Genomic DNA, 24,373 nt, shown 5'->3' with positions numbered 1-24,373 from the left:
TAAGAACATTTAATTATTGACTACACTGCTTTATATAGGTAGTCAGTCTATTAATAAACGTATCAAGCGAGGCCATCTATGTTTAATGTAAATTTGCCCACTGAAAGCAAACAAGGCAGTGCTAGCTCTTTACCCCCATCTACTGGCAGAAAGATATTTTAGTGTATAAAGGAGGTGACCATACAACTAGACCAGCTTCATATTTTGCTACATACCTCGAAATACTTACAAGTCCTGTGTGTTTGTGCTTATCCTACTCTAAATAGTTTCTAAATCTCTTATTTTAAAAACACAGTGAATCCTATTTGTGAGTAAACAGAATGATAGCAGAAAAAAGGCCTATGTTTAAATAATGATACTAAATTAAAAGTATATAAACTGGCAACTAAATAATACATTGTTTTGAACTATTTCTTTGCAGTTTTTTCTTAGCATTTTTAAAATTCTTAAATACTTTCTCAATTTCCGCACATTCAGTGCAGATTGGAAGCAATCAGTAAAACAGGGATCCATTTTTTTTTTGTAATTTTAACTTATTGATCAATTTAAGCCCTTTGCATTTGGACACTTTCAGGTGTACTAGAGAACTGCAAGTTTTTAAATGACTAGTTTTTCAGAAATGCATTAATTACCACGAAAAAAATAAATTGCTTTGCAATGATTGAGAAAACCTGTAAGCTTCTTAATTTATAAGAAAAAAAAAATCTTAAAATATTTTGAATATTAAGGATGCATTCTGCTAGACTGGCTTTCGTACACAAACTCAGGTTGCAGAAACTTTATAAACTTTAAAAGCTCATTCTCTGAATAAAATACACTATGATTAATTTCCACATGGAGTATTGCTTTTTACACAGATTAACTGTGCAGGCAATGGTGATTTTTGAAAAGATTCTTGCAAGTACAATTCAAGTATATTTTACCAATCCTGTTTTCATTATAGGATGTTGCATAAACATACAGTATTGGTTAAAAATGTTCTGCTGTCAACATTTAAACTGACATAATTTAAAGATGCATTATATACGCTATCAATAAACATAATACCATTAAAAGGAAATATATTTAATTTCAGAGTGCAATTTATTTACATTCATATTTCTCCTGCTTTACTTTCAATTTACTTTTAGATACGCCAGTTGTTGTCTGCAACTAAATTCTCTAGCTGTGTTTCATGAACAAAGTGCATATGTGACAATATGATACCAAAGCACTGTGGGGCATTGCTGTGATGGCAAAGGGATACCTGCTCAAAGCTTCTGCTTGGCCACTTCATGCAAAACTGTAGACCAAAATGTGGCTAATAGTTATGCAGTATTCAAAGCTCATTGAAAGCATTCTTAATTTATTCTAAATGTTTTACTAGAAAATCATTGTGAAACATGAAAAAAAATAGAAAAAAAAACTGTGCTTGCAGCAGGGCTGTCAACCAATAACTGAAATTAGGAAGTTTCATGTTTAAAATAGTTATCCCATCCAAGTCAGGGTCACAAGAGCCAGATTCAATATTGGCAACACTGGGTGCAAGGCAGGAAATACCCCTAGCCAGTGTGCCAGTCCATCTCAGGGCTCATTCATGCACACACCCACCCGTGCTCATAGGGAAGCAGTTTGGAATCAAATGTTAACCTAACCTGCAAGTCTTTAGGGATGTGTGAAGAAATTTGAGAGTACTTGGGGAAACATACCAATGCAGGCAATGAAGAACATGTTTATTCTAGACAGATAATATCTGGTTGTGGAATAAGATCACAGGATGCTGAATCGATGAGGTGGCTGCACTAACGTGCCACTGTGCTGTTCCAGATTTGAAATGCTTGCCCCAATCATGAGAAAAGCATTTGGTACAGAAATTTCTGCAGCAGGACTAATGTTTATGATGTTACATCTGTTGGAATGTATTATGTTATGAATGTATCAATAAAATGCACTTCTTTCATGACAGACCTGAATCATCAACACTGATGCAGAGATTCCAATACCTACATAAGGGGCAAAAATGGAAAAACAAAATCTGGATTCTTCTTCTCAATGCACTGATATATCATTGCAAATCTTGCAATACCATACTTTACTAATTTTCTCCCCGCCTTTAATAAAAATTACAGTTTTTCAAATGCAGGCATCTTTCTCACAAGTGTGCTTAAAAGCATTGTTTTAAGATTTAAATAAAAAAGGGATATTTAGCTTATTTGGTTGTCTTGACAATGCAAAATTTTTAAATGTTCCCCAAATACTACTAGTTAAATTAGAAAGAATAACTAACCTCATGATACTGATGAACATATTTTCCATAACAGAATTCATACTTCCACCATCCTACACCCTTTGAAGAAAAAAAAAAGAATAAATATTTTGTAAGCTGTATATATTGCACAGATGCACCTTGTCCTTGGCTGAAAATGGCATAATTTGAAATGACCTTACCAGAGTATATATTATATTGTATAGAGGTTCTGAATTGATGTATGGTTGAGTTTAACTTGTATTGGTAATTAAAAAGGTGTTACAAAGTTTTTCAGGTAAGAAAGATAGAAGTATTTAGTTAGGGTAGTTCTACTTACTGATTATAGTACAGTACTGGAAAGTAGCATCATGTTGCATGTTGATTAGCAAATGCAAGTAAAGTGTTCACTGTACTCTGTACATTTAACAATAGTCTCTATATCCATGTGCATGTTCAAGATTTAAATAATCAACATTTCAAAAAATATATTTTTTTAATAAGTAAAATAAATACAACAACTCTCTCAATAGACATAACTTATTACTTCCATCTAGAATTTATATGTGTTTCTAACAAAGCCTCTTTAATTTTACATACGTTACACTTTTGGCAACTGCATATGCACAACTGAAAGATCAGATCCAAGGTCAACAGAACTAATTAAGTTACTATGAAAAGGGATGTGTTCTTACCCCATGAAGACAATAAGAACCACTGAGAAACTCTTTGATCAGTTGCTCATCAGTCAACTTGGAGATATGAGTTGTCCCAACAGTTACTTGCTGCTGACTCCCAACACTGATAGGTTTGTGACTGGTAAATCTTTCTTCCCTAAATGCAGTCACATCCTCCTACATAAAGTTAAAACTGATTGTCAAATAACATTAATAATGCAATATGTGATACAAAAGGTAACCTTAAATGTTATTGAATAAACGGGACCTGCAAAAATACATGAATTCACAAAAAATAGGAGTGCGCTTTCATTGTAAAATATGCACATTGTAATGAAAGAAAAAAACACAATATATAAATATTGACTACATTTAGCATATATTAATACAGTAAGGAGCTTAGCAATACAGAAATACCTCAGAGTCAAGTGTCATATACTTTTCTGCCCTCAATGTGCCCTGTGGGTGGATATACCATGCGTGACCTACTAGGGGAAAATTCCAAGGCAGACCCAACGAACAATTTAACAGTAGAATTCCTGAAGCCTGTGAAAATATTTGTAATGCCAGGCCACCCTAATTTTACTCACACCTCCTCATCACTGTGTTAATTGCACACTGGTAGCACCTTTTGTTTTGCAAATGTGTCAGTCATTCGCAGGCAGCCAGCCTGCTCACCCACCTCCCACCGAGGCAGCTGAAGTCAGACACAAAATACTCACAGTTGTTTATCTGGGAATGAGGTGTCTGGAATTGTATAGGAAAATAATATTGTTATTTGAAATGCATACATTTCACATGTGTTCTCTGCCTACAATGATCTTGCGAGACAAGAAATGTTGAACACGTAACTAAAACATAATTCTTTTTTCATGTTAAAGTAATAACGACAAAATGTTGATGTGAAGTGTGTAATATGTGAAGACTGAAGTCTAAATATCAGACGAAAACTTTCACAAAAGGTCTAACAAAACAGATATGCTTGTACAGTCAACCCTCGTTTATCGCGGTTAATCCGTTCCAGACTCTGCCGCGATAAATGAATTTCCGCGAAGTAGAAACCATATGTTTGTATGGTTATTTTTATATATTTGAAGCCCTTATAAACTCTCCCACACTGTTAACATTATTAGAGCCCTCTAGACATGAAATAACACCCTTTAGTCAAACGTTTAAACTGTGCTTCATTACAAGACAGAGATGGCAGTTCTTTCTCACAATTAAAAGAATGCAAACATATCTTATCTTCAAAGGAGCACAATCAAAAAATCAATACGTACTTTTAAGTATACAGAAGCACCGCGATAAAGCGGCATTTTGTAGAGGAGCGTCCTATCTTCTAGGCAAACAGCTACTGTGTAAACAGCCCCCTCTGCTCACACCCCCTCCGTCAGGCAGAGAGAGTGAGAAAGATAGAGAGAAGCAAACAAAACAAGCCACGCTGGAAGCATATCTTTTAGCATTGAGGAGTTTTAGTTAATATGTAATACATGCTCTGATTGGGTAGCTTCTAAGCCATCCGCCAATAGCGTCTCTTGTATGAAATCAACTGGGCTAACAAACTGAGGAAGCATGTAGCATAAATTAAAAGACACATTGTCCGAGAAAGCGCGAACCAGCTTAAAAATCCGTGATATATATTTAGATGTGCTTACATTTAAAATCCGCGATAGAGTGAAGCCGCGAAAGTCGAAGCGCGATATAGCGAGGGATTACTGTATTCAAGGATAAAACCGAAGATAAAGAAATTGTTCAAATTACATTTTGCTGTCAATGTGGGAAAACTAAAATCCAGATATCAATTCATTTGAAGTAAAAACATTTGCACGTATGTGTGTGTGTGTGTGTGTGTGTGTGTGTTTGCGTCTTTCAGAGTGGAAACGTGTCGGTCTAACAGGTATCTGCTCCGATGGCGCTGGGGTAAGAAATGCTGCTTTGTATTCGAGACATTGCCGGTTCGATCCTGGCTCATCCCCGCATTTAGCACTTTAAATGATGGGCTGCCTTTATTCCTACTATCTATAATAATAAAAGGCAAAGCCCTCCCTCACTCACTCACTGACTCACTCATCACTAATTCTCCAACTTCCCATGCGGGTGGAAGGCTGAAATTTGGCAGGCTCATTCCTTACAGCTTACCTACAAATGTTGGGCAGGTTTCATTTCTATGCGTAATGGTCATAACTGGAACCTATTTTTCTCCATATACTGTAATGGAGTTCAGCTCGATGGCTGTGGGGGCAGAGTTTCGTGTGACATCATCACACCTCCCACGTAATCACGTGAACTGACTGTAAGCGCAGTACGTAGAAAACAAGGAAGAGCTCCAAAAAGCGCTGAAGAAAATTGCATGCATTATACAATTGAGAAGGCAGCGAAACAATAAGAAGCGAGCGAGTGACACATACATGCATATTCATTAGTGCAGCTACTGCGGAAACAAAGCACGGTGTAAACCGTAAGTTTAAATTAAGTTTACAGACACGCTCCCACTGCTGTTTGTCATGCAAAGTGACGCATACAAGCATATTCATGACTGCAGCTACTTCGGAAACAAAGCACGGTGTGAACCTAAAGTTTAAATTAAGTTCATAGACAGGCTGCCGCTGGCGTTTGTCATGCCCACGACTAATGCGGGATACAAGTTTAATGAGAGGACGCAGAGTATAAACGAGAGTTTTGATTACTTTGTAACTAAGTTAAAATTGCTGGTGAAGGGCTGTGCTTATGCAAATTCCGAGAGACTGTGTTTGTGGGGGATTGACAGTTAAGGCGGTGGGGAGTCACGTCATCATCTCCCCTCCCATTCACCTTATTTCGCTCTGAGCTGAGCTCCGCAGCTAACGCGGTCTTGTGGAAGCAACTATGTCACGCTGCCACCAAATACTCACAGAAAAATCCACAAGTTAATACACACGCTGTCTCTAGAGTTTCTCCACACTCTGAATCCTCCAGGTACTACTTACAAAAGGTTACATTGACAATCATGTTACGTTATTTTCAAAATGTTTCCTTTTCTTAGCACAAGCACAGCTGAGAAGCTTCGATGCATGTGCTCCATAACGCGTTAAAAAATAATGCATTTAATCACACTTTGCATTACAAGCAAAGGGGAACTTCTCTCAATGCATGATTTCCTGGTACACCGATTACATTGATGCACACATCAGAGCTACAAAAATATAAGAGTTGGAAGAAAGCACGTTGCTAGGACTGATTGGAGGAAAATTTCATTTCAAAAGACTACCCGACGGAAGCCTTGATAAAAGCGTGGTTTTGTGCAAACTGTGCAAAAAGGAGTTTGCATAACAACGAGGCACTTCAACCTTATGGTACCATCTAAATGCAAAACATGTTACAGCGAACACAGAAACTGTGTATGCTGTTAGCACTAGCAGTACAAGTTTGAGTACCAACAAAAGGTGTCGGCAGCCCAAAACTGATGAAATGACTGACTTCAGGACCAAAATTAGTAAGTCAACATCGGTCAAACGTACAAATTCTCTCGCAAAATGGATGGCTTTGGACTGTAGACCACTAACAGTGCTGGAAGATAGGGGGTTAGAAAATATGCTACAGTTAGCGTCAGGTCATCCAACTTTTCAACTGCTGTGCCGAGAGACTATTTCAAGTAAAATTCAACAGCTTTATGACACTGAAAAGCAAGCAACATTAGATGCATTACAGAAAGCTGACTTTTTGGCTCTTATTGGGGATCATTGGACTTCCATGACTGTTAGTAATTTTAATTACATCTAATTACAAAATGTTCAATGATCACACTGTTTTAGCCTAATGTACAAAATAATTTTGGCTAAGGTTACTCAGAGTTTAAAGGTGAAGCTGGTCAAATTAACTTTTATGTTTTTGCCTTATTTTTTTAAGATGAAAAACTGCACTTTATGTTGAAATTTTTCTTATTATTATTTAAAGACAATACCATTCTGAACATGTACTTAAAGTACTTAGAATACCGCTTTATTTTTAAGTCTGCCCAATTTTAGCCAGGGATGATGATTCTGATTTGAATTGAAATGCAGTTTAAATGCATTTTTTTTTTTTCAGAAATTAAAAGAGCTTGAGTTTACAATATTCATGTCCATGTCTATTATTTGATTCTGTCGCCCACTAAAACCCTTTTAAATTAAAAAAAAAACATTTGCGCTTTGGGGTAAATTTATGTGTGCAATTACATGCGAAGAATCAAGATTAATTAATTACAAAGCCTCTAATTTTTTTAATCGAGTCCCACCCCTAATATATATATATATGTGTATATATGATAGATAAATAGATACTTTATGTACATATGTATATGCATATACAGTACAGGCCAAAAGTTTGGACACACCTTCTCATTCAATGTGTTTTCTTTATTTTCATGACCATTTACATTGGTAGATTCTCACTGAAGGCATCAAAACTATGAATGAACACATGTGGAGTTATGTACTTAACAAAAAAAGGTGAAATAACTGAAAACATGTTTTATATTCTAGTTTCTTCAAAATAGCCACTCTTTGCTCTGATTAGCGCTTTGCACACTCTTGGCATTCTCTCGATGAGCTTCAACAGGTAGTCACCTGAAATGGTTTTATAATGAGGAGGTGTGTCCAAACTTTTGGCCTGTACTGTATATGTATATATATATGTACATATATATGTGTGTGTGTGTGTGTGTATGTGTGTATTATATATATATATACACACACATATATACACACATATATATATATATACACACACATATATACACACACACACACATATATACATATGTATGCATATATATGTATATATGTGGATGTATATGTATATATACACTGTATATATGTGTGTATATGTATGTACTGTATGTATATATATGTTTGTGTGTATATATATTTATTCTTGACCCTTTTGTTCTTACCCCTGCATCAGCAAAGCAGATATCTATGAGACTGCCACATTTCCACTGTGAAAGACACAAAACACAGACATGCGTGCAAATGTCTTTACTTCATATTGTTATTTTAAATGCATACATTTCAATCGCTGGCCATGTGCTGCGGTCGCGGTACGGAGGCAGCTGAAAAGTTAAAAGCCTGTACAGCGCTGCCTCTCGGATCGCTGCAGTGACTAACGCTCTGAGAAGGCACGTCCCGCAACCCAGCAGGGTTTTATATAATTGCGATAGGCAAAATTCCGTTTCAGCTGTAGGAGGTTGGAAAATGTCGTCTCTCATGCGTTCACGTGTTGACAGAGGCGGCCAATGGAGAAGCATTTCAAAACAAATTTTATCCCATTGGGCCAGAGGGAGTGCCGAGAGCAGGACGCTTAGCTGATGGAAGGTTGCTCCACTCAGCTGCCTCTCTCAGGGTGGCGGCGGTGTCTGAGGCTTGCACTCTGCCAGACTTTAAAGAGCTGTATTGTTCCGCATTCGCAGTGTGAGGACTGGATGGAGAAAGCGGTTAGGTGGCCGGCTACAAAATTTCACAGGTTAGGGTTCTGGTTGGACGAGGCCAGGCGATATCCGGTGGGTGGGAGTCTGACGCTAAGTGACAAGGTGGGTTCGCCAACACGCCGGACGAAGAGACGAAGCCGTGTTTGCAACCTCCCAACAGGGATCCGATGAGATGCAGTTTAAGCGAGGGGCTGCTAATATGCATTGGTTTGAAGTGATCGTTTCTGTTCCCTGGATTAGAATGCCTTATCCACGGAACCGCATAGTCTGTCGTTGTGAAAGGACGCAAAGAGGGCTGATCTGAGTTTGTGGATTCTGACCAGACGAGGCTGAATGAAGAAGACGAAAACGAGGTGAAAGCCGTTCTCGAGAGCAGGACGCCGGTTGATTGGTTTGGACCGAGAAGGGCCCCATGATGGGCAGGACATTCCTCTGTTCATGCTGGACAAGCGCTCGAAAGCCGGCCAGCAACTGCGAAACAAAAAAGCCTCTGGACTTGAGGCTTTGATGGGAGTGTCCAGGCCGAGGAGTCGGTGGAGCTTTGGTTTCGGACAAAGAGTCGCAACTTACATCACCAAACGAGAAGCCCGGCTGTTAGCCGAAGAGCCTCGATGTCCAGGTGCCGTGTTGGACCTGGGAGTAGGGTAGACGCCAGGACGGTGAAACATCGATGCGCTCGGAGGTTGTACACACGATACTATAAGGCACGGGCCAGCCTTTTTCCGGTCGGAGGAGGGTTCCTTTAATGTCCAGACGCAAGCCTCGCCTGGTTTTTTGGGACCGGTTGATGGGCATGGAAGCTCTTATAGGGGCCTGCGTTCATCCCAGCTGCACCATGGCCGTTGATCCATTCAGCGCTGCCGGAGCGAGCCTCGCCGAGCTTGGGAGAGGAGTTTGTTGGGCCTGTCCAACCCAGGGGCTGCTGGTGCTGTTGGATTTACTTTTCCAAGCTGGACAGCCCCGTAGGGCCTGAGCAGTTCCAGAGTTCGGGCAGGACTTTGAAGGACTATCGGAACCAGTCCGCGGTGGGTAGGAGCCCGGCGACGCTTGGAGGACGGAGGAGGGCTTATTGTACTTCTACTGGATTTATTTAAGGCGCCTCCCTCCAGTGATTGGTGGAAGTCGGGAGGAAGAAGGACTGAGCTGGAGAGCGAGGACAGGAGGCGGCCAGGAAGGCACAAGAAACTGTGGGCCCTGGACTTTGGGGGAATCGGTGCAAGAAGGCACTGGGGTTGCGTGAGTGCACTGAACTGTAAATAGTGTCAATAAACAGTGTGTGGAGCAAAATATGCTGTCCGTCTGTCTGTGCCGGGGCCAGCCTTCACAATATATATATATATATATATATGACAGCAACACTCATGACAATGACAATGTCAATCATGTTACGTTATTATTAAAATGTTTCCTTTTCATTAGTTCTTTAACACACTACTTCTCCGCTGTGAAGCGCGGGTATTTTGCTAGTTATATAATAAAAACGTACATTAGATTTGAGTCTATTAAAAAAAAAAAAATTAACAAAACAAGTGTGCTTTTATTCAAGAACAAAACTGAGTAAAAACCAAAAAAAAAAAATTCACATATGTTAGAGCCTAAACAGCCTGTATAAAGTTTTGGTACTTGCAAAAGTTAGTGTTTTTTTAATTCAGTTTTATTCTCTCAGTCACGTTCATGCTGCCCCCTATCTGATTTTATGTGCGATTTTTTTGTTTAATTCGGTTTTTATTCACTTTTATTCTTGACCCTTTTGTTCTTACCCCTGCATCAGCAAAGCAGATATCTATGAGACTGCCACATTTCCACTGTGAAAGACACAAAACACAGACATGCGTGCAAATGTCTTTACTTCATATTGTTATTTTAAATGCATACATTTCATGTGTTCTCTGCCTGCAATGATGTCTCTGATATTTGGGTGTCAGTTTTCACACATTGACAGCAACATGTAAATTGAATCATTTCTTTTTCTTCAGTTTTATTCTTAAATAAAAGCACACTTGTTTTGTTATACCTTTTGTGAAAGTGTTTATTTGATGATATTTAGACTTCAGTCTTTACACATTATTCACTTCTCATCAACATTTTGTCGTTATTACTATAAAACTAGGGGCTTTGCCCCCTACTCGCTTCGCTTGCCCAGCCCCTCGCAAACCCGCCCCCCACCCCCCTGGGGCGAGCTATGCGCCAGCCACTTCGTGTCTCTGCCAGTCACGTTGTGAAGAGAGGGGCTGAATGACCCTATAGACGCGGTCACTCCTCCAAAACCCTGTCTTAAATGGTGAGACAATGGGAAACAAATGGAAACAAATACAGTATTTATTTTTTTTGTTTACCTCCTCTATGCTCAATCAGCTGGCTTGCTGCTGCGTCATCCGTTTGTCACGCAGCACTTTGAAAATTTAAAAGCCTGTACAGCAGCTGTCCTCTCGGTCTCGTGGGACATTAAAGTGTCTCCGAGAAAATCACGTCTCAACCCAAGATTTTTTTTATATAATTGAGAGATATGAAAAAAAAATTCTGTTTAGTTATGAGTTGAGGCAAAAAATGTCATTCTACATTTACACAGTTCATTGTTGACACAGAACACATGTGAAATGTATACATTTCAAAAAACAATATTTTATATTCCTATATAATTGCAGATACCTCGCTCCCAGATAAACAGACATTAAGCTGTGAGTATTTTGTGTCCGACTTCAGCTGCACCGGTGGGAGGTGGGTGAGCAGGCTGGCTGTCTGCAGCTGATTGACACATCTGCAAAACAAAAGTGATATTGGTGCGCAATTTTCGCAGTGATGAGGAGGTGCGAGTAAAATTAAGGTGGCCTGGCATTACAAATATTTTCACAGGTTTCAGGGATTCTAGTGTTGAGGATTATATGTCCATAGGCCTATGATGGTATGGGAATCCCCTGGAACGGATAAGGTGACCTGGTCTCTGTAGCTCTATAACACCTAGGTAAAGAGAATGAAAGTGAAGATGTTTTTTTCACTGTGTTTATTGATTCACCTTGAAATGTAATTGCCAATTTAATGCTGGCTGACCTGCATATGCATGTTTGGTTTGAAAGTGTCATTTCTGTTTTCTGTAGGAATTAGAATGCCTTATACCACGAGAGACACAATAAAAGTATTTTGTTAGTGGAAAGGATAACCAAAAGATTCTCAGTTCAGATGCAGGAATGTTTCTGAAGCAGATGAGATCTGAATGAGAAACGTACACATAAATGAGTAAAGTGAAAACTATCTGTCAGGCAGATGACCCAAGGAGTGTATTTCTGATATGGATTTGAGCAACACTGAAGAACCACAAAGGACAGTCCCATCTCCTTTTCTGTTCATTCTGTACACATCAGACTATAAATAACACCAGGTCATATAACTTGCAGAAATTCTAAAAATAAGTCTCTGCTTATTGAGTGTATTGATAAGGGGGATGAGACAGAGCGTAGGAGTCAGGTGGAGAACTTTGGTTCTCAGCACAAAATGAACTGTCTGCAACTTAACATCAGCAAACCCAAGAAACCGGTTACTAACTTTCAACGCATCAAAGAGCCTCTATGTCCGGTCATGTTTCTGAGAGTGGATGTAGAAGTGGTACACTGCTACAGGTACTTGGGTGAAAACATCAATGACAGGCTGGACTGGTTGTGTAACACAGACTATCTATATAAGAAAGAGCAGAGGAAGCTCTTTTTTTTCCTTCAGAGACTGTGTTCCTTTAATGTGTGTAGTGACAGCCTCTGTAGTATGATTTTCTATGTTGTGGTGTGCTGGGCTGGTAACATCTGTGATAGACGGCCGGCAGCTCATCCCAGCTGACATATCCAGGACGCAAGATGGCGTCTTCTCTGCAGCATAGAGGTGCCCCGGATTCCTGCAAGGCATCATGGGAGATGGAGTTTGCATTTGGGTACCGTGGGTGCCACCGTGTGATGCTGCAGGGAGACGCAAGGATTTTTATTTTCCCTATAGCTTGGAAGAACTCCCAAGTCAGGCTGAAGAGATATACAAGTCTTCCGGGTCAAGGACTATTTGAAGGACTATAGGAAACCTAACAAGCCAAGCCGGAGTTGGGAGTTAGTGTGATGGAGCAGCTGGGAGTGGAGGATTGATTTATTGTATTTTTATTGATTATTGGATTTATTGTGTATTGTGGTGGTGGTGCTTTTGTGCACTTGACTGAAGAAAATAATTAAAAAATACTTCTTTTTATCTGCCTATTAAACTCATCAATTTATGTATTTTGACCAGCTTTAAGTTTTACTCCAATAGCCATGCTCTCTCTCTCAGGGTTGGGGTGGGGTTGTTTTGTTTTTAATCCTATTTTTGTAAAAATTGATCTGTATGGAATGATTATAATAAAATCAATAAAAATATAAAAATATACCTGGAGTCTTGGATGTCTGTCTGTGTGGTTTGAAGAGCGACAGCGCCCTCTAGTGTCACAATCATTTCAAGAGAAGTGCACTGACTTAACAAGCTAATTTAAAGAATAAGCTACTTTAAAGGACAGGATCAGTTATGAGGCACACTCTGGACCCCATGGAGGTAGCAACAAAGGACAGCATTAAAACAAAACTAAGTGTCATTATGAACAATGCTGCACATCCTCTCTCTGACATACTAACACAGAGTTCTTTTGCCAAACATCATTCAACAGAAGCGTGTCAAGAAATGCTACTGGGGCTCCTTTATATAAAACAACATTACACCTCTATGATGCCTCATTGTAACTGTAACTGTCAAATTCCTTTGTAGACATTCTGGTGTGTGTGTTCAGACCATTGTATGTGTGTATACATAGAGATATTTATTTTTCTATTTAAAACGATTCTGTAAAAAAGCCAAATTTCCCCACTAGGACAAATAATGCTCTATATATCTATCTACAAAGAGCATGAAAGAAGAAGGACCGTACCATACAAGAAAACTCTACATAAAAAATGCTCCTGATCCACTTGTTCTGCCAGCAGTCAAAAATTCAGCAGGTTGAATTAATGTGAGGTTCGCACCAGTTTAGTAAGAATGCACTTTTCTATTTCATGACAATAAACATGTGAAACAGATATTCTTGTATTGTTAAAATGTAAAACACAGTTGGGAAGATGAAAATATAAAAAGCTCATAGTGACTAGGTTGCAGGAGTGAAACAATAAAGGAAAGGTATACAAAATAATTTACCTCTCTCTCTTTGCTAAACCCAAACAATGGCTTCAACAGCTCTTCCTGCTCTTGATTTAACCGTGTCAAACTCTGTGGTTGTAGTGGGGAACCTTGCATTGACTTGCAAAAGATATCATTTACTGGAGATGATTGAAATCTGTTTCATAAACATGTAAAAACTGAATTAGTGACCATAGGTTTGTCTTCTTTCAGAGGTTTCTATTATGAAAAAAATATATACTGTAGTATGCTATCTAAATGGAATTAAACATTTTATTATAGTGCTACAAGTATTTATTGTTATATATAAAATATTATTCTGAAAAAACTACTTTTCAAACTCCTAAAAAATCAGTTGTTGGACACTTTGTATAATACGCTTTCAAGTAAAACACTTAATATGCTTTATGTCCATAAATATGGTGATTGAAACTGCACTTAAAGAATTCTTAATAATTCAATTGTAATTTAACATTAAATAGGCTATGCAGAACAAATTTTATCTAAGGATAAAATAATTGGTTCATTTTGTATGTACTGAACAATAAACTGTAGGAAGGTAATAAATAATAATTACCTGTATTTAGGATGATTACACAATAGTGGGGTAAGCACAACCACCTCATATTCACAAGTTGTTACTTCAGCAATTGAAAGGATCTCATGTTTAGCATCAGGGTGACAAACATACATGACTGTGGTAGATCTTGGCTGATTCTGTTTCAGAATGCATGGTGTTCCATTCCGCATTTCAACTGGATAATATGGAGTTAGCTGACCTTCAATATTTTTGTGTGGAATCTGCATATACATAAATATTTAGAAACATGAACATTAAGAAAGTTGATTTTATGGCTGAATTTAGGTACCGGTAATCATTAATTTCAAGCAAACTGTTACCAGTCTTTGAACCACTCAAATTACATTTGCAGATGAACTACATGTAAAACATAAAATAACATAATTTAATAATGAGAAAGAACACAAGGGTTTTGTTGCCAAGGTTAATATAATAATTGAGGTTATATCAGAAATAAATTCTGTGTGAGTGTGAGATTATGCATGAGTGAACCCTGTAATTGACTGGCATGCTGTTCAGGATCATTTAGTGCCTTGCTCAGTCTTGTTCTGCTTGGATAGTCTCTTGCACCCATAACCCTAAATTGAATTAAGCAGGTTTATGCCTACTGCTTAATGTGAAATTCACTGCAAAACTGAATTATCCATAGCTTCCTTTACATATACACCATATAGCATTTTAATGTCTACTCCTGTTAAATTTTGGTCCAAGCTATAAAGCATAGTAATGTGCAGATTTGGCCATGTATAAACTCAGTAGGCACAGTAGCCCTTTCCCTAAATGCTCCATAATTCAGGCATTTACCTATAAATTATCTTTATCTTAAACATTTTTGAATTGGAGACTAAATGGAAGCATATGTTTACTTCACCAAAAAATGATCTACATTAGAATGTTTTTTTAACTCTAGATAATCAAGAAATCCTGGTGATGTGTTTCTACAAACAGGTAATAAGCCTCATACCGAGTACACTGGATACAATGTTGCTGTCTAAACTGTTAGAAAAGGAAACATGTTCTAAAAAAGAAGTTCTTATAGTACTTGGTAGCTGCAAATGCAAAATCAGGTTAAAAAAAGGAGAAAAATTAACTTGCTGAATATGGTGCTTATTAAAACATTTTTTATCAATTATTATTACAGCGCATATTATAAAATTAGAAAATAGATTCTCTTCATGATAAATTGATTATCATATATTCTATGTACATTTTTTTTGCCTACAGCAAAAATATCGTGCATATTTTGACCCTATACAGTTATTTCCATTTCTTTAGGAATGGTATAAAGTTGAATGTACATTCCTCAAGTGTGTACATTGTTTTGCATTTTGTTTTTACTGTCTATTTCTACAGCTATATACAATTATGTTCAAAATTAGATTAACAAATTACTATCTCAAAGGGGTAAACCATGTCCTGTGTCCACTCTACAACATTTGGCGCACAATTCAAAACTGCAGGGTAATTTGTAGAGCAGTAATAAATCCTGTACTGATAATTCTGGCTAGATACTCTTTTAGGAATACATTATGAAGCATTTTAATTAAGAGAATTCTTTGCTTAGAAATATCACAAATCATTGAGCAACATTGAAAGTAACTTTAAAATACCACATCAATATTTTGCAGGTAATTGAATTACTGAAATGAGAATTTGAAAAACTGTATGTAAGATCAATATAAAAGCTTGTCTACGCTCCATTTGTCCTTCTCCCAGTTTAATCAAAAACATCCAGTTAACAAAAGGGAGATCAGTCCTGATTTCTCCTACATTTCAAATCCCTCTCTTATAGTGCTGCTAGTCTGGTAAGAGATGCCCATGGTCGCAGCCATAACCAGGGTCTTCATGACGGTCAACTTTTAAAATTCATTTGTCATCAGCAGTTGAATGGATAGTTTGCTGTAGTGAAAATGCAGTGAACAGCCATCCATATATTATACTGTGAATCTGAAAAAGAAGCTAAAAAAGTACATGTGTGCAAAAGGGAACAACAAACAAGGCAGCTGCTCAGGTGTGAAGGATTAGACTCTAAACTTCCCTTTTTGAACAATCTCTACCTATATCCCAACACCAGCCTACTTTACCAGCACATGTGAACAATTTTTGCAGTGCAGGGATTTATACAGCAACATCTGTCAACCTGCAGTGAAACTGAAAACTGACAAATTTTCAACTAACTGGGAACCTACAAGATGCAAAAATGACAGATTGGTACAAGAAAGATTTAACATTAGATTTTTAAGCCCATCAAGTTCTTGAACTCGCTAAACAAGTTTCCAAATTAATGTAATAGTTACAGATGATTATTGACATTACATGCGCCAATTCTTAAACAATAACTTTTTACCAATGGTGAATAAGAAAGGAAACAAAAAAATAAATACATTTAAATAGTGCTACATAAGAAAACAAACTAATTGACCAGGTTTTAGTAAAACAACAAGCTGCAAAGAATACCTAAAAGTAATGTTCTCCTTCTGGTCAAGAAAAATAAGTAAATATATACAAAAGTAAAAGGTTAACTGCATCTTTGTTAGGTACTATATTTAGGGTCATGTCAAATACAATACAGTAACTAATCTTGGGTGCCTAAAAAGTGTACACATGATGGATTGAAGATATCTATTATCATGTATTCACCCTGCAGCGAGTATTTAATAAACATACGAACACACAACCAGCAACCAGAGCTAGCCGAATATAAAAAAACATAGCAGTACCGTAAGCGGCACAAAACAAACTCAGCAAAATGTAAAACAGCTGAGATATTTCACTGACATAGACATTTATTTACAGGGCACTTTCTAACTATGTCTATTAAGAGCATGTGTGAATGTTTCAAATATTTAGCACTCATCAAATATGAAGCTATTCTGAATTATGGCTCACTGGCTCATACATGGCCAGTGTGCTATGTGATGGACGGGAATCCCAATAATGGCTGATTCTTGACTATCATTCATTGCTTTCAATATATGCACTGAATCCCAGTTAGGCAAAAATATGTTCAAAAGTATGTAATTAATGCATGGGTAGATAAATTAAGTACTGTAGTAGCATTTTCCTCCTTTTTTAATTTAAGCTTTAAAAGCAAATGCTGTAAGACAGCTCCACTAACCAACAAGCTCCTTAAACACTGTTTACTGCCTCAAAAGTAATTTTAAATTATTAATTCATGATAGGCTCTATATTAATATTCCAATTTTGTGATTCTAGAATTATTCATGTCTATATCATAAAGTAAACTGAGAAGTTGTCGTGAATGTACTAAGACTATTCAGGAAGAAGAGGTAAATTATTACAATCCCACTTGCCACTTTTTCATACTCTTGGGAATTTTCTGGATCTTTATCTTCTTCTTTTTGTTCTGACTCCACTCCTACAATTTAAATTTCATTTCATCATCAGAAAAAATGTGGAAAAAAATGCAGATTTAAAGAAACACAGTATGACTGCCAAAATACAACATTACTTCCTTTTTAACTATATTTTACTGGCAAAACTTACTAGAAAGAAGATGTTTTCATGAAGATCATATTTTATAACATTAATCCTAAACCACAGTTATTAAAGCCACTTTACTACTGAAGGCAATTATATTTTTCTACTGCCTATTTTCTAAAAGAATACAAGATGTCACACAATTGTTTGTTAGTTTTTCAACTGCAAAATGCATACTTTATAACCCTCATTGATTACTTTAAACTTAAAGCTTTTAGAGGAATATTCTAAAACCTGTTTTTATATTTTTGAGGTATGAGATGCCTTTGCTGTGCATTTTGTATTCCAACACTTATTGAACATAAAGGGCTGGTAAGGTACTGCTATAGACAGCTTTAGCACATAAAAAAATTAATTGGAATGCCTTCTGTATCAAGTTGGCACATTCTCCTTATGTTTGCTTGGCTTTCTATCAGCACTCAAGTGACACACTGTTCATCTGCTTGGTGTGAAGCAAACAAAGTTTGCAACCTCAGACCGATTTGGCATTGATGGATTTACAATTTCAAATAACATTGTAGTAAATTATTTTTATCCATTAAATTCTGTCTACAGATTGAAGCAGATCTTTAAGTAACTACTTTAAGTATAAATAATGTTAAAAGATTTTTTTATTGATCTATAAAAAAACTTTTAATCTGTTGAAAAATGATCTGTTTTTTTGTGCATTGTTGTTTAACGTTTAAGAAAACCAGAATTTACACCACAAGCAAAGACCCAAGGCAGAAATCTAAAATAAAAATTGAAAAGATTGTTACAGAGAACACACGTTTACTGATGTTAATCGATGCAACCAAGATGGTTTGGGGTACTTGTGGGAAAGCAGGGGTCCTAAAGGAGAATCGTACAAACACAGAATTTGCACATTTAAAAAAAAAAAAGGCATCCACAGCTGATGCAGAGCACTAGAAAGCACATGATGTTACACACTATTCTATGGTGATATATTAATATAAGAATATTAAGATTCTATGTTCAGCTTTATATTTTAGGTTTTAAAATCTTATAAAGGCTTCTCATATTACTGACAATGTAATAGATGTCAGCAAATCTTACTTTAATGAGATTTACAATTTTATACAGTTCATCTTTAATATTTTATACAGTAAGCACTCTGTATCCTATCCTGTATTGTCACTCGAGTGCAAAACTGGTAAAGAATCTACAAATCCAAGTGAAAAAAAAAGAAAAAAATTTGTTCTGAAAAATTGTTTTTGAAATAGTAAAGATCTCTACTTTAACAAACTTGGACTTACAGAGAAGACACACTAGAAGAGATACAAGTATACTTTTAAATTACTGAGTTCTAGTACTCAGTCCAAACTAGTGTTTATTTTTTCCCACTTACGTAACTTTATTTCATTAACTAGAACTCTCTACAGTGAAATAACCACAAACAGAGTGTCCACTATCTAACCATGCCTCTAAATTTTGTTACCAGTTGGTTGAAAGAACTGATGGGGATTTTCAAAGATGCGTGGTAAACTGGTAGAAATTCATTCTAAAAGTCTTTCTTTTGCATTTTATACTAAGTATTAACTAAACAGTACATACTTATGTAGCTCAGATTTTTTTTCTTACAGATGGTTTAATCACTGATATATTAAATATATTGTATAATAGTATTGTTCAGTTTTGGATACAGATGCTCAGCATAGAAATATTTTAGGAAGGTTCATAAAGGAAAGGGGAATTGTGTTTCAATATACTCTCGCAATGCACAATGAGAAGGAGTAAACTTTGCATTATATATACTTGCCAGGTTTTTCAGATTGTTTCTTCATGTTTCCTAAATAATATTCCTGAATATTTATTTTCTGTAGAGATAAAACAGAGAGTACACATTTTGTTTATAAAAACAAAAGTTACTAAAGCTTTAAAAAGATTTTAAATTCATATTTATACAAAGGCATGTCTCAAGTTATAAACAAATTTTGTTTCTTTGGACGTCTGTAGCCCAATTTCGAATGAAAGTCAGAACTTGCATTGAAAAATTTCAATTATTGGTAAATTGGCAAAAATGTGAAAGTATTATTCACTTAAGTAACAGACAAGTATTTTAAATCTAAAACATAAATGCTCAAAATCTGAGTACGCAAGTGTATGTGTCCAGTATACAAATCCAAACACCATTATACCAATCTCTGCCAAAATTTGCATACCACCTTCATTTGATCAGGAGAAAACCATAGACTGATGTCCTGACCCAACATCTTGACCCGGTGGTTACCTTTGGGTTTTTTTGTCCTTTTTACTACAGTTTGAAGGACAGCGGCAACTGATGGATCAAAGCAAGTGAAACACCGAATAGACTGAAGCCAAACTACCACACAAATGGGCCACAGCTTAAAATTTCTACCTGAGCAACACTGGGTGCTGCTTCTAATGTATTAATAAAATGAAAATGAATCAATGTTACTGCAAATAACATGACGTGCATAACATAAATTATTTTTGGGTGGAGTATTCCTTTAAATCATAAAATTAAAATAATTTGAACTCAGCCATGGGTAAGTATAAAATAACAAAAATTATGCTTAAACATCCTACAGTTTTTGAAAATGGTACGCTACCTCATGGAGGTGGAATAAAACTAAGCATTAGACAAATGCTGTCTTAAATAAGGAATCGCTCAGGCTGTAACATTCCCATTAGTGACTATACTCTCAAAAACAGCACTATTGGTATTGTGATTAGAACATTGAGAACCACTAGCATCAGGTTCTACCACTCAGCTAAAACACCCGCTGCCACTCAAGCTATTCACGTGCGACTATGCTTATTATCCAGTGGTGTGTGTCCCCAGCTATTGTGCAGCATGTGAATGAAATCACATACTGGCTAGAAATGGTGAGAAAGTATGGACTGTACCCAACTATGTCTCAGCGTCAGTGACAATTGCCACACAGTCAAAGCCCATTTGCTGTATTTGTAAATAAAAAACAGAAGTCACTATTTGAAAAATAATTATGGTTCAGTGGAAAAGAAACATTTGTTGGTTTTATGCACTTGTTTGTATCCACAGAATTGATGTAACCCAAAACCTGCATGTATTGTAAATCAAATTAAACTTTACCTGCCCGGTCTCTTTTTCTTCATGATACTGCCGTACATGCCTCCCATGGCAAACTTCATAGGTCCAATAAGATTCTATCTAAATATAACAATGCAAGAATGATCATTTTCATTTACAAGAACATAAAAGGATTCACAATAGGTTATTCAATAATTCTAGCTTGTATTTCTATTTCTGGAGCCAACAGCTTTGAGAAACTGAGAAAATTATGTTTTCATTTTGAAAAAGGCTACAATCGAAACCTTTCAAAACACCAACATACCAATTAGAAAGTAAAACATATAATGTTGGAAATTTTTGGATTATTTTGTATTTTACTAAATGAAAAAAAAAAAAGAATCCAAGAAGATTTGATAATGCAGCTGTAAAGCACAGTGTTACTATCAAAAACAATGTATTTAAAATCAATATGAAGTGTTTCCATTCACTTATGTTATACTGTCCAGTTCGGGGAAAGTGGTGCAGATGCAGACAGCACTGGAGGCACCTCAGAAACCCGAAACTAGACGGAGCTCTAATCCATGGCAGGTTAAAGTACCTAAGAAAGGATAACCAGCGCTTATTGTTCTTGCATGATCAGTTAACTTGCTGAATCTTTCCTCGGAAGTTTCGTCTCAAACTTTCATTTCTAATTATTTTAATTTTTCAATAGTAAAAGCATGTCCATTAAACAGTTCATCTACAGTTTTAATTTCTTGCATTACATTTTTAAAGTAATTTCCTTCGGGATTAATAAAGTTTTTCTGATTCTGATAATTGTTTTTTTTCTTTCCTAGCCAATTCAGAACAGTCCAATCGATTGAGGTTTTGGATTAATTTACACAACTATTAAGCTTCTGGAGGATTTTGAAGGAGAAGGCTCAGTTTTAAATATACTGATTTGAATACTGTGCTCCAAAATGCTTTTAGAAATCTTCAAAATACCATGCACATGTTCAAGGACTCCAGTGCAACAGTAAGCTCTGCAGCATTAATGAACATATATTATATTTGATAATAGGTAGTGTTCCTTTACTTAAAGGCCCATAATATGTTATCAGTAAACAAAAGGCTGATTTGCACTTTCAAATAAATCTAATTTTATTTATCCACAGACCATTTTACCATAAACACCTTGGGTTTTTAAGTAACCTTCTGTAAATTTCAATCTGGCTCTTTTATGTGTCTGTTTCTTTAACCCTGTTTAGTTTAGTGACTTTAAGATACTACAGCCAAATACCATTTTGCAGATCTCCAGGTCAGCATTAAACCCTTCTAAGTGTATACAGTTTTTTTTTCCAACAATTCTTGCCAACACCAACATGGTTAACTTTTCTTGTATCTCTACATCTAGGAACTTCTATGAGAAGCAACTTTTTTGAGAACATTGCAAATCGCAGAAATGGGAATGCAAATGTCTTTAAAAATGTATTTATAACCTTGAAGCTTTTTATGTTTAGTTATGATGGCATATATTATATCCATTTACAGATGTTTTATCTTTGCCCCTTTTACAAAATACAGCTGTACATGGTAGAAGAGCCACGGCTGTTATATCACTTTAGATATTAATGCATATAAATAGTTACTTTAAAACTGCATGCAACTAAATACAGATGTAATACATTTCACAGGAAACTCAACTTAAAATCTAAAGGAAGCCTATGATCGTCACAAGCCCTTTTTGACTTTCTAAAGATGCAAGATGGCATAACCTGGAAATATGGACAGTAAGGCTGTGAATTTGTTTAGTGAGTATATTTTTTTCTTAACACGGTTCCATAGGGGCACACTGCTTTAACACAATCTTATAACCCTTCTCAGTGTGACAAGTTGAATTTTCATTTGATACTGTAACACATTTCTTTAGAGCTGAGAAAGTATCTCATCACCAACCCAGCATCTTAAGACGTAACTCACAAAGTTTCTGTTTTTTATATGTGAGCACAACCACCTCATGATAATCTGCTAATGCAAAAGTTTTGCTGCACTAGATTCTTATTATCTTCTTAGAAACTAGAAACCATAGTAGTTTTTTTTTTACCCATGGGTTCTGAGTATTAGCAATGTTGTACGTGTTGTTAAATGATGTATTTCTTATCTATTAGCACAATATTATAAATTACACAATTTTAAAATCGTTTTATTTTTAACTAATAAATATTATACAAATTTAAAAAGTGATCTTCCTACATAAAAGAGAAATCAAAAGTGCTTTTAGTAAAATAATCTATAAAACTATATGAGAACATTAAAACTTACTCTGTATGAACAACTGCTTTGCTTAAAAAGAGGGTTTAAGAGATTAGCAGGACTTGGGCCACTGTACACCTTATCTTCATTCTGAAGATAAAAAGGAAAAAACACAATGCTTGTGTCAATGATATATTCCTCAAACAATACACTCATTTACAAAAAATCATTTTAAAATGGGATTCAGGTATATACAGAATAAATGGCTTATCATAAAAATGTACTCCCAAGCATTTGTAAATGGCAAATTTTAAAATATGTCTAACATGTAAAAGTAAAAATCAGACAATTTACAGTATAATTTTAAAATGTGATGTAGTCGAGTTCTTATTTTACAGAAAATGAATTTAAAAGCGGTCATAAAACATAAGAATTCAATGAAAAAATAAATAACTAAAAAAAACTCTTTTCCCACTTACTTCATCTCCACTGGCCAGTGATGGAAGCATACACTTATATTTTTCTTTATCAGCTGTTGTCATAATAACAAAGTCATCTTCTTTATAGAGGATCCCAGATGTGGGCTACAATATAAAAATGTTAACTTGATGCTTTTCTGATAACTAAGCTGTTACATTAAATTTTGCAAAATACCTTCTGCTTAGGCTTATTTCTATACATATGTCATAAAATAACAATTCTGTCCGTTGGATCCGACATAAAGGAAACTGTTTAATTAATTTAGATTTCACAGCCGACTATAATTCCTAAACGACGTAATGAATTAACCATCACAATTTTTGTCATAGAAAAACCACAAATGCTAAATGTTTGCAGACAACTACACACAATGTGTGTTCATGTAAAAGCATACAAGTATTTAAAACTGTAATGAGCAGACAATCCATTTTTTGAGAAGTAAATTTCAAGGACAACAAAAGAGAACTACATTAATCCATTTTATAAGCATGGGGCATTCGATCTATTTGAAGACAAGCAAGAAGAGATGCTTATGGTCTAATCCTCTCGATTATGCATTTCATGAACTCCATAATAAAGACACAACAAAATCGAGATCCACATTTAAGCCTAAGATATGTCTTATATGAATTTATTTATTGAAGACATTAACAGAAACATGTAAATTGTACTGAGTGTAAATTAATTAACGGTGACACTAAATATCAACAACAAAACTTAAAGCAAACAATCCAACTAAACGCGTATAGTCCTTAAGAATGTAGTAATGTAAGCACAAATACAGTGTTAGGTCTTGTACCAAAGTGAATTGATCTCCTGGCCAGTGAATCTTGAATGGGATGTCATCAGTCAACGAGGAAGCTGCACCCCTACCAGCGGCAGCATTGTCCCAAACTGCAAAGAGACCCCAAAACACAGCGAACACACGACACATCGCCAACCGCCAGTCTTTCAGGCAACACTACAGCTACTGTCGTGCAGCCCTTCCCTAGGTGTCTAGTTCGGGGACTTGGCGATGGTTTATTTGACAAGTCAAGTAGACCGGATGTGA

At 36.2% G+C, this 24,373-nt stretch overlaps 1 protein-coding gene across 2 annotated transcripts in view; it reads right to left on the bottom strand.

The window, feature by feature from the left end:
- erlec1 (endoplasmic reticulum lectin 1) overlaps positions 1-24,373 on the bottom strand; it is a 30,646-nt gene extending 6,273 nt beyond the window's left edge. Inside the window, exons 1-10 of one of the 2 annotated variants that reach the window (XM_039737981.1) lie at positions 24,122-24,373; positions 23,322-23,426; positions 22,912-22,992; positions 20,671-20,748; positions 19,354-19,411; positions 17,396-17,472; positions 14,091-14,314; positions 13,532-13,670; positions 2,920-3,078; positions 2,267-2,326 (exon numbers count right to left, since the gene is read on the bottom strand). In XM_039737981.1, coding sequence (XP_039593915.1) covers positions 2,267-2,326; positions 2,920-3,078; positions 13,532-13,670; positions 14,091-14,314; positions 17,396-17,472; positions 19,354-19,411; positions 20,671-20,748; positions 22,912-22,992; positions 23,322-23,426; positions 24,122-24,256 — 1,116 coding nt within the window. In that variant the 5' untranslated portion in view covers positions 24,257-24,373. The remainder of the gene's footprint in view (positions 1-2,266; positions 2,327-2,919; positions 3,079-13,531; positions 13,671-14,090; positions 14,315-17,395; positions 17,473-19,353; positions 19,412-20,670; positions 20,749-22,911; positions 22,993-23,321; positions 23,427-24,121) is intronic. The other variant, XM_039737982.1, reaches the window with a different exon arrangement.

This window comes from Polypterus senegalus, chromosome 16 (genome assembly GCF_016835505.1).
Source record: "Polypterus senegalus isolate Bchr_013 chromosome 16, ASM1683550v1, whole genome shotgun sequence".
Classification (NCBI taxonomy): Eukaryota; Metazoa; Chordata; class Cladistia; order Polypteriformes; family Polypteridae; genus Polypterus; species Polypterus senegalus.
Note: the sequence above shows the minus strand (reverse complement) of the source record. Positions and strands in the feature narration are given on the sequence as shown.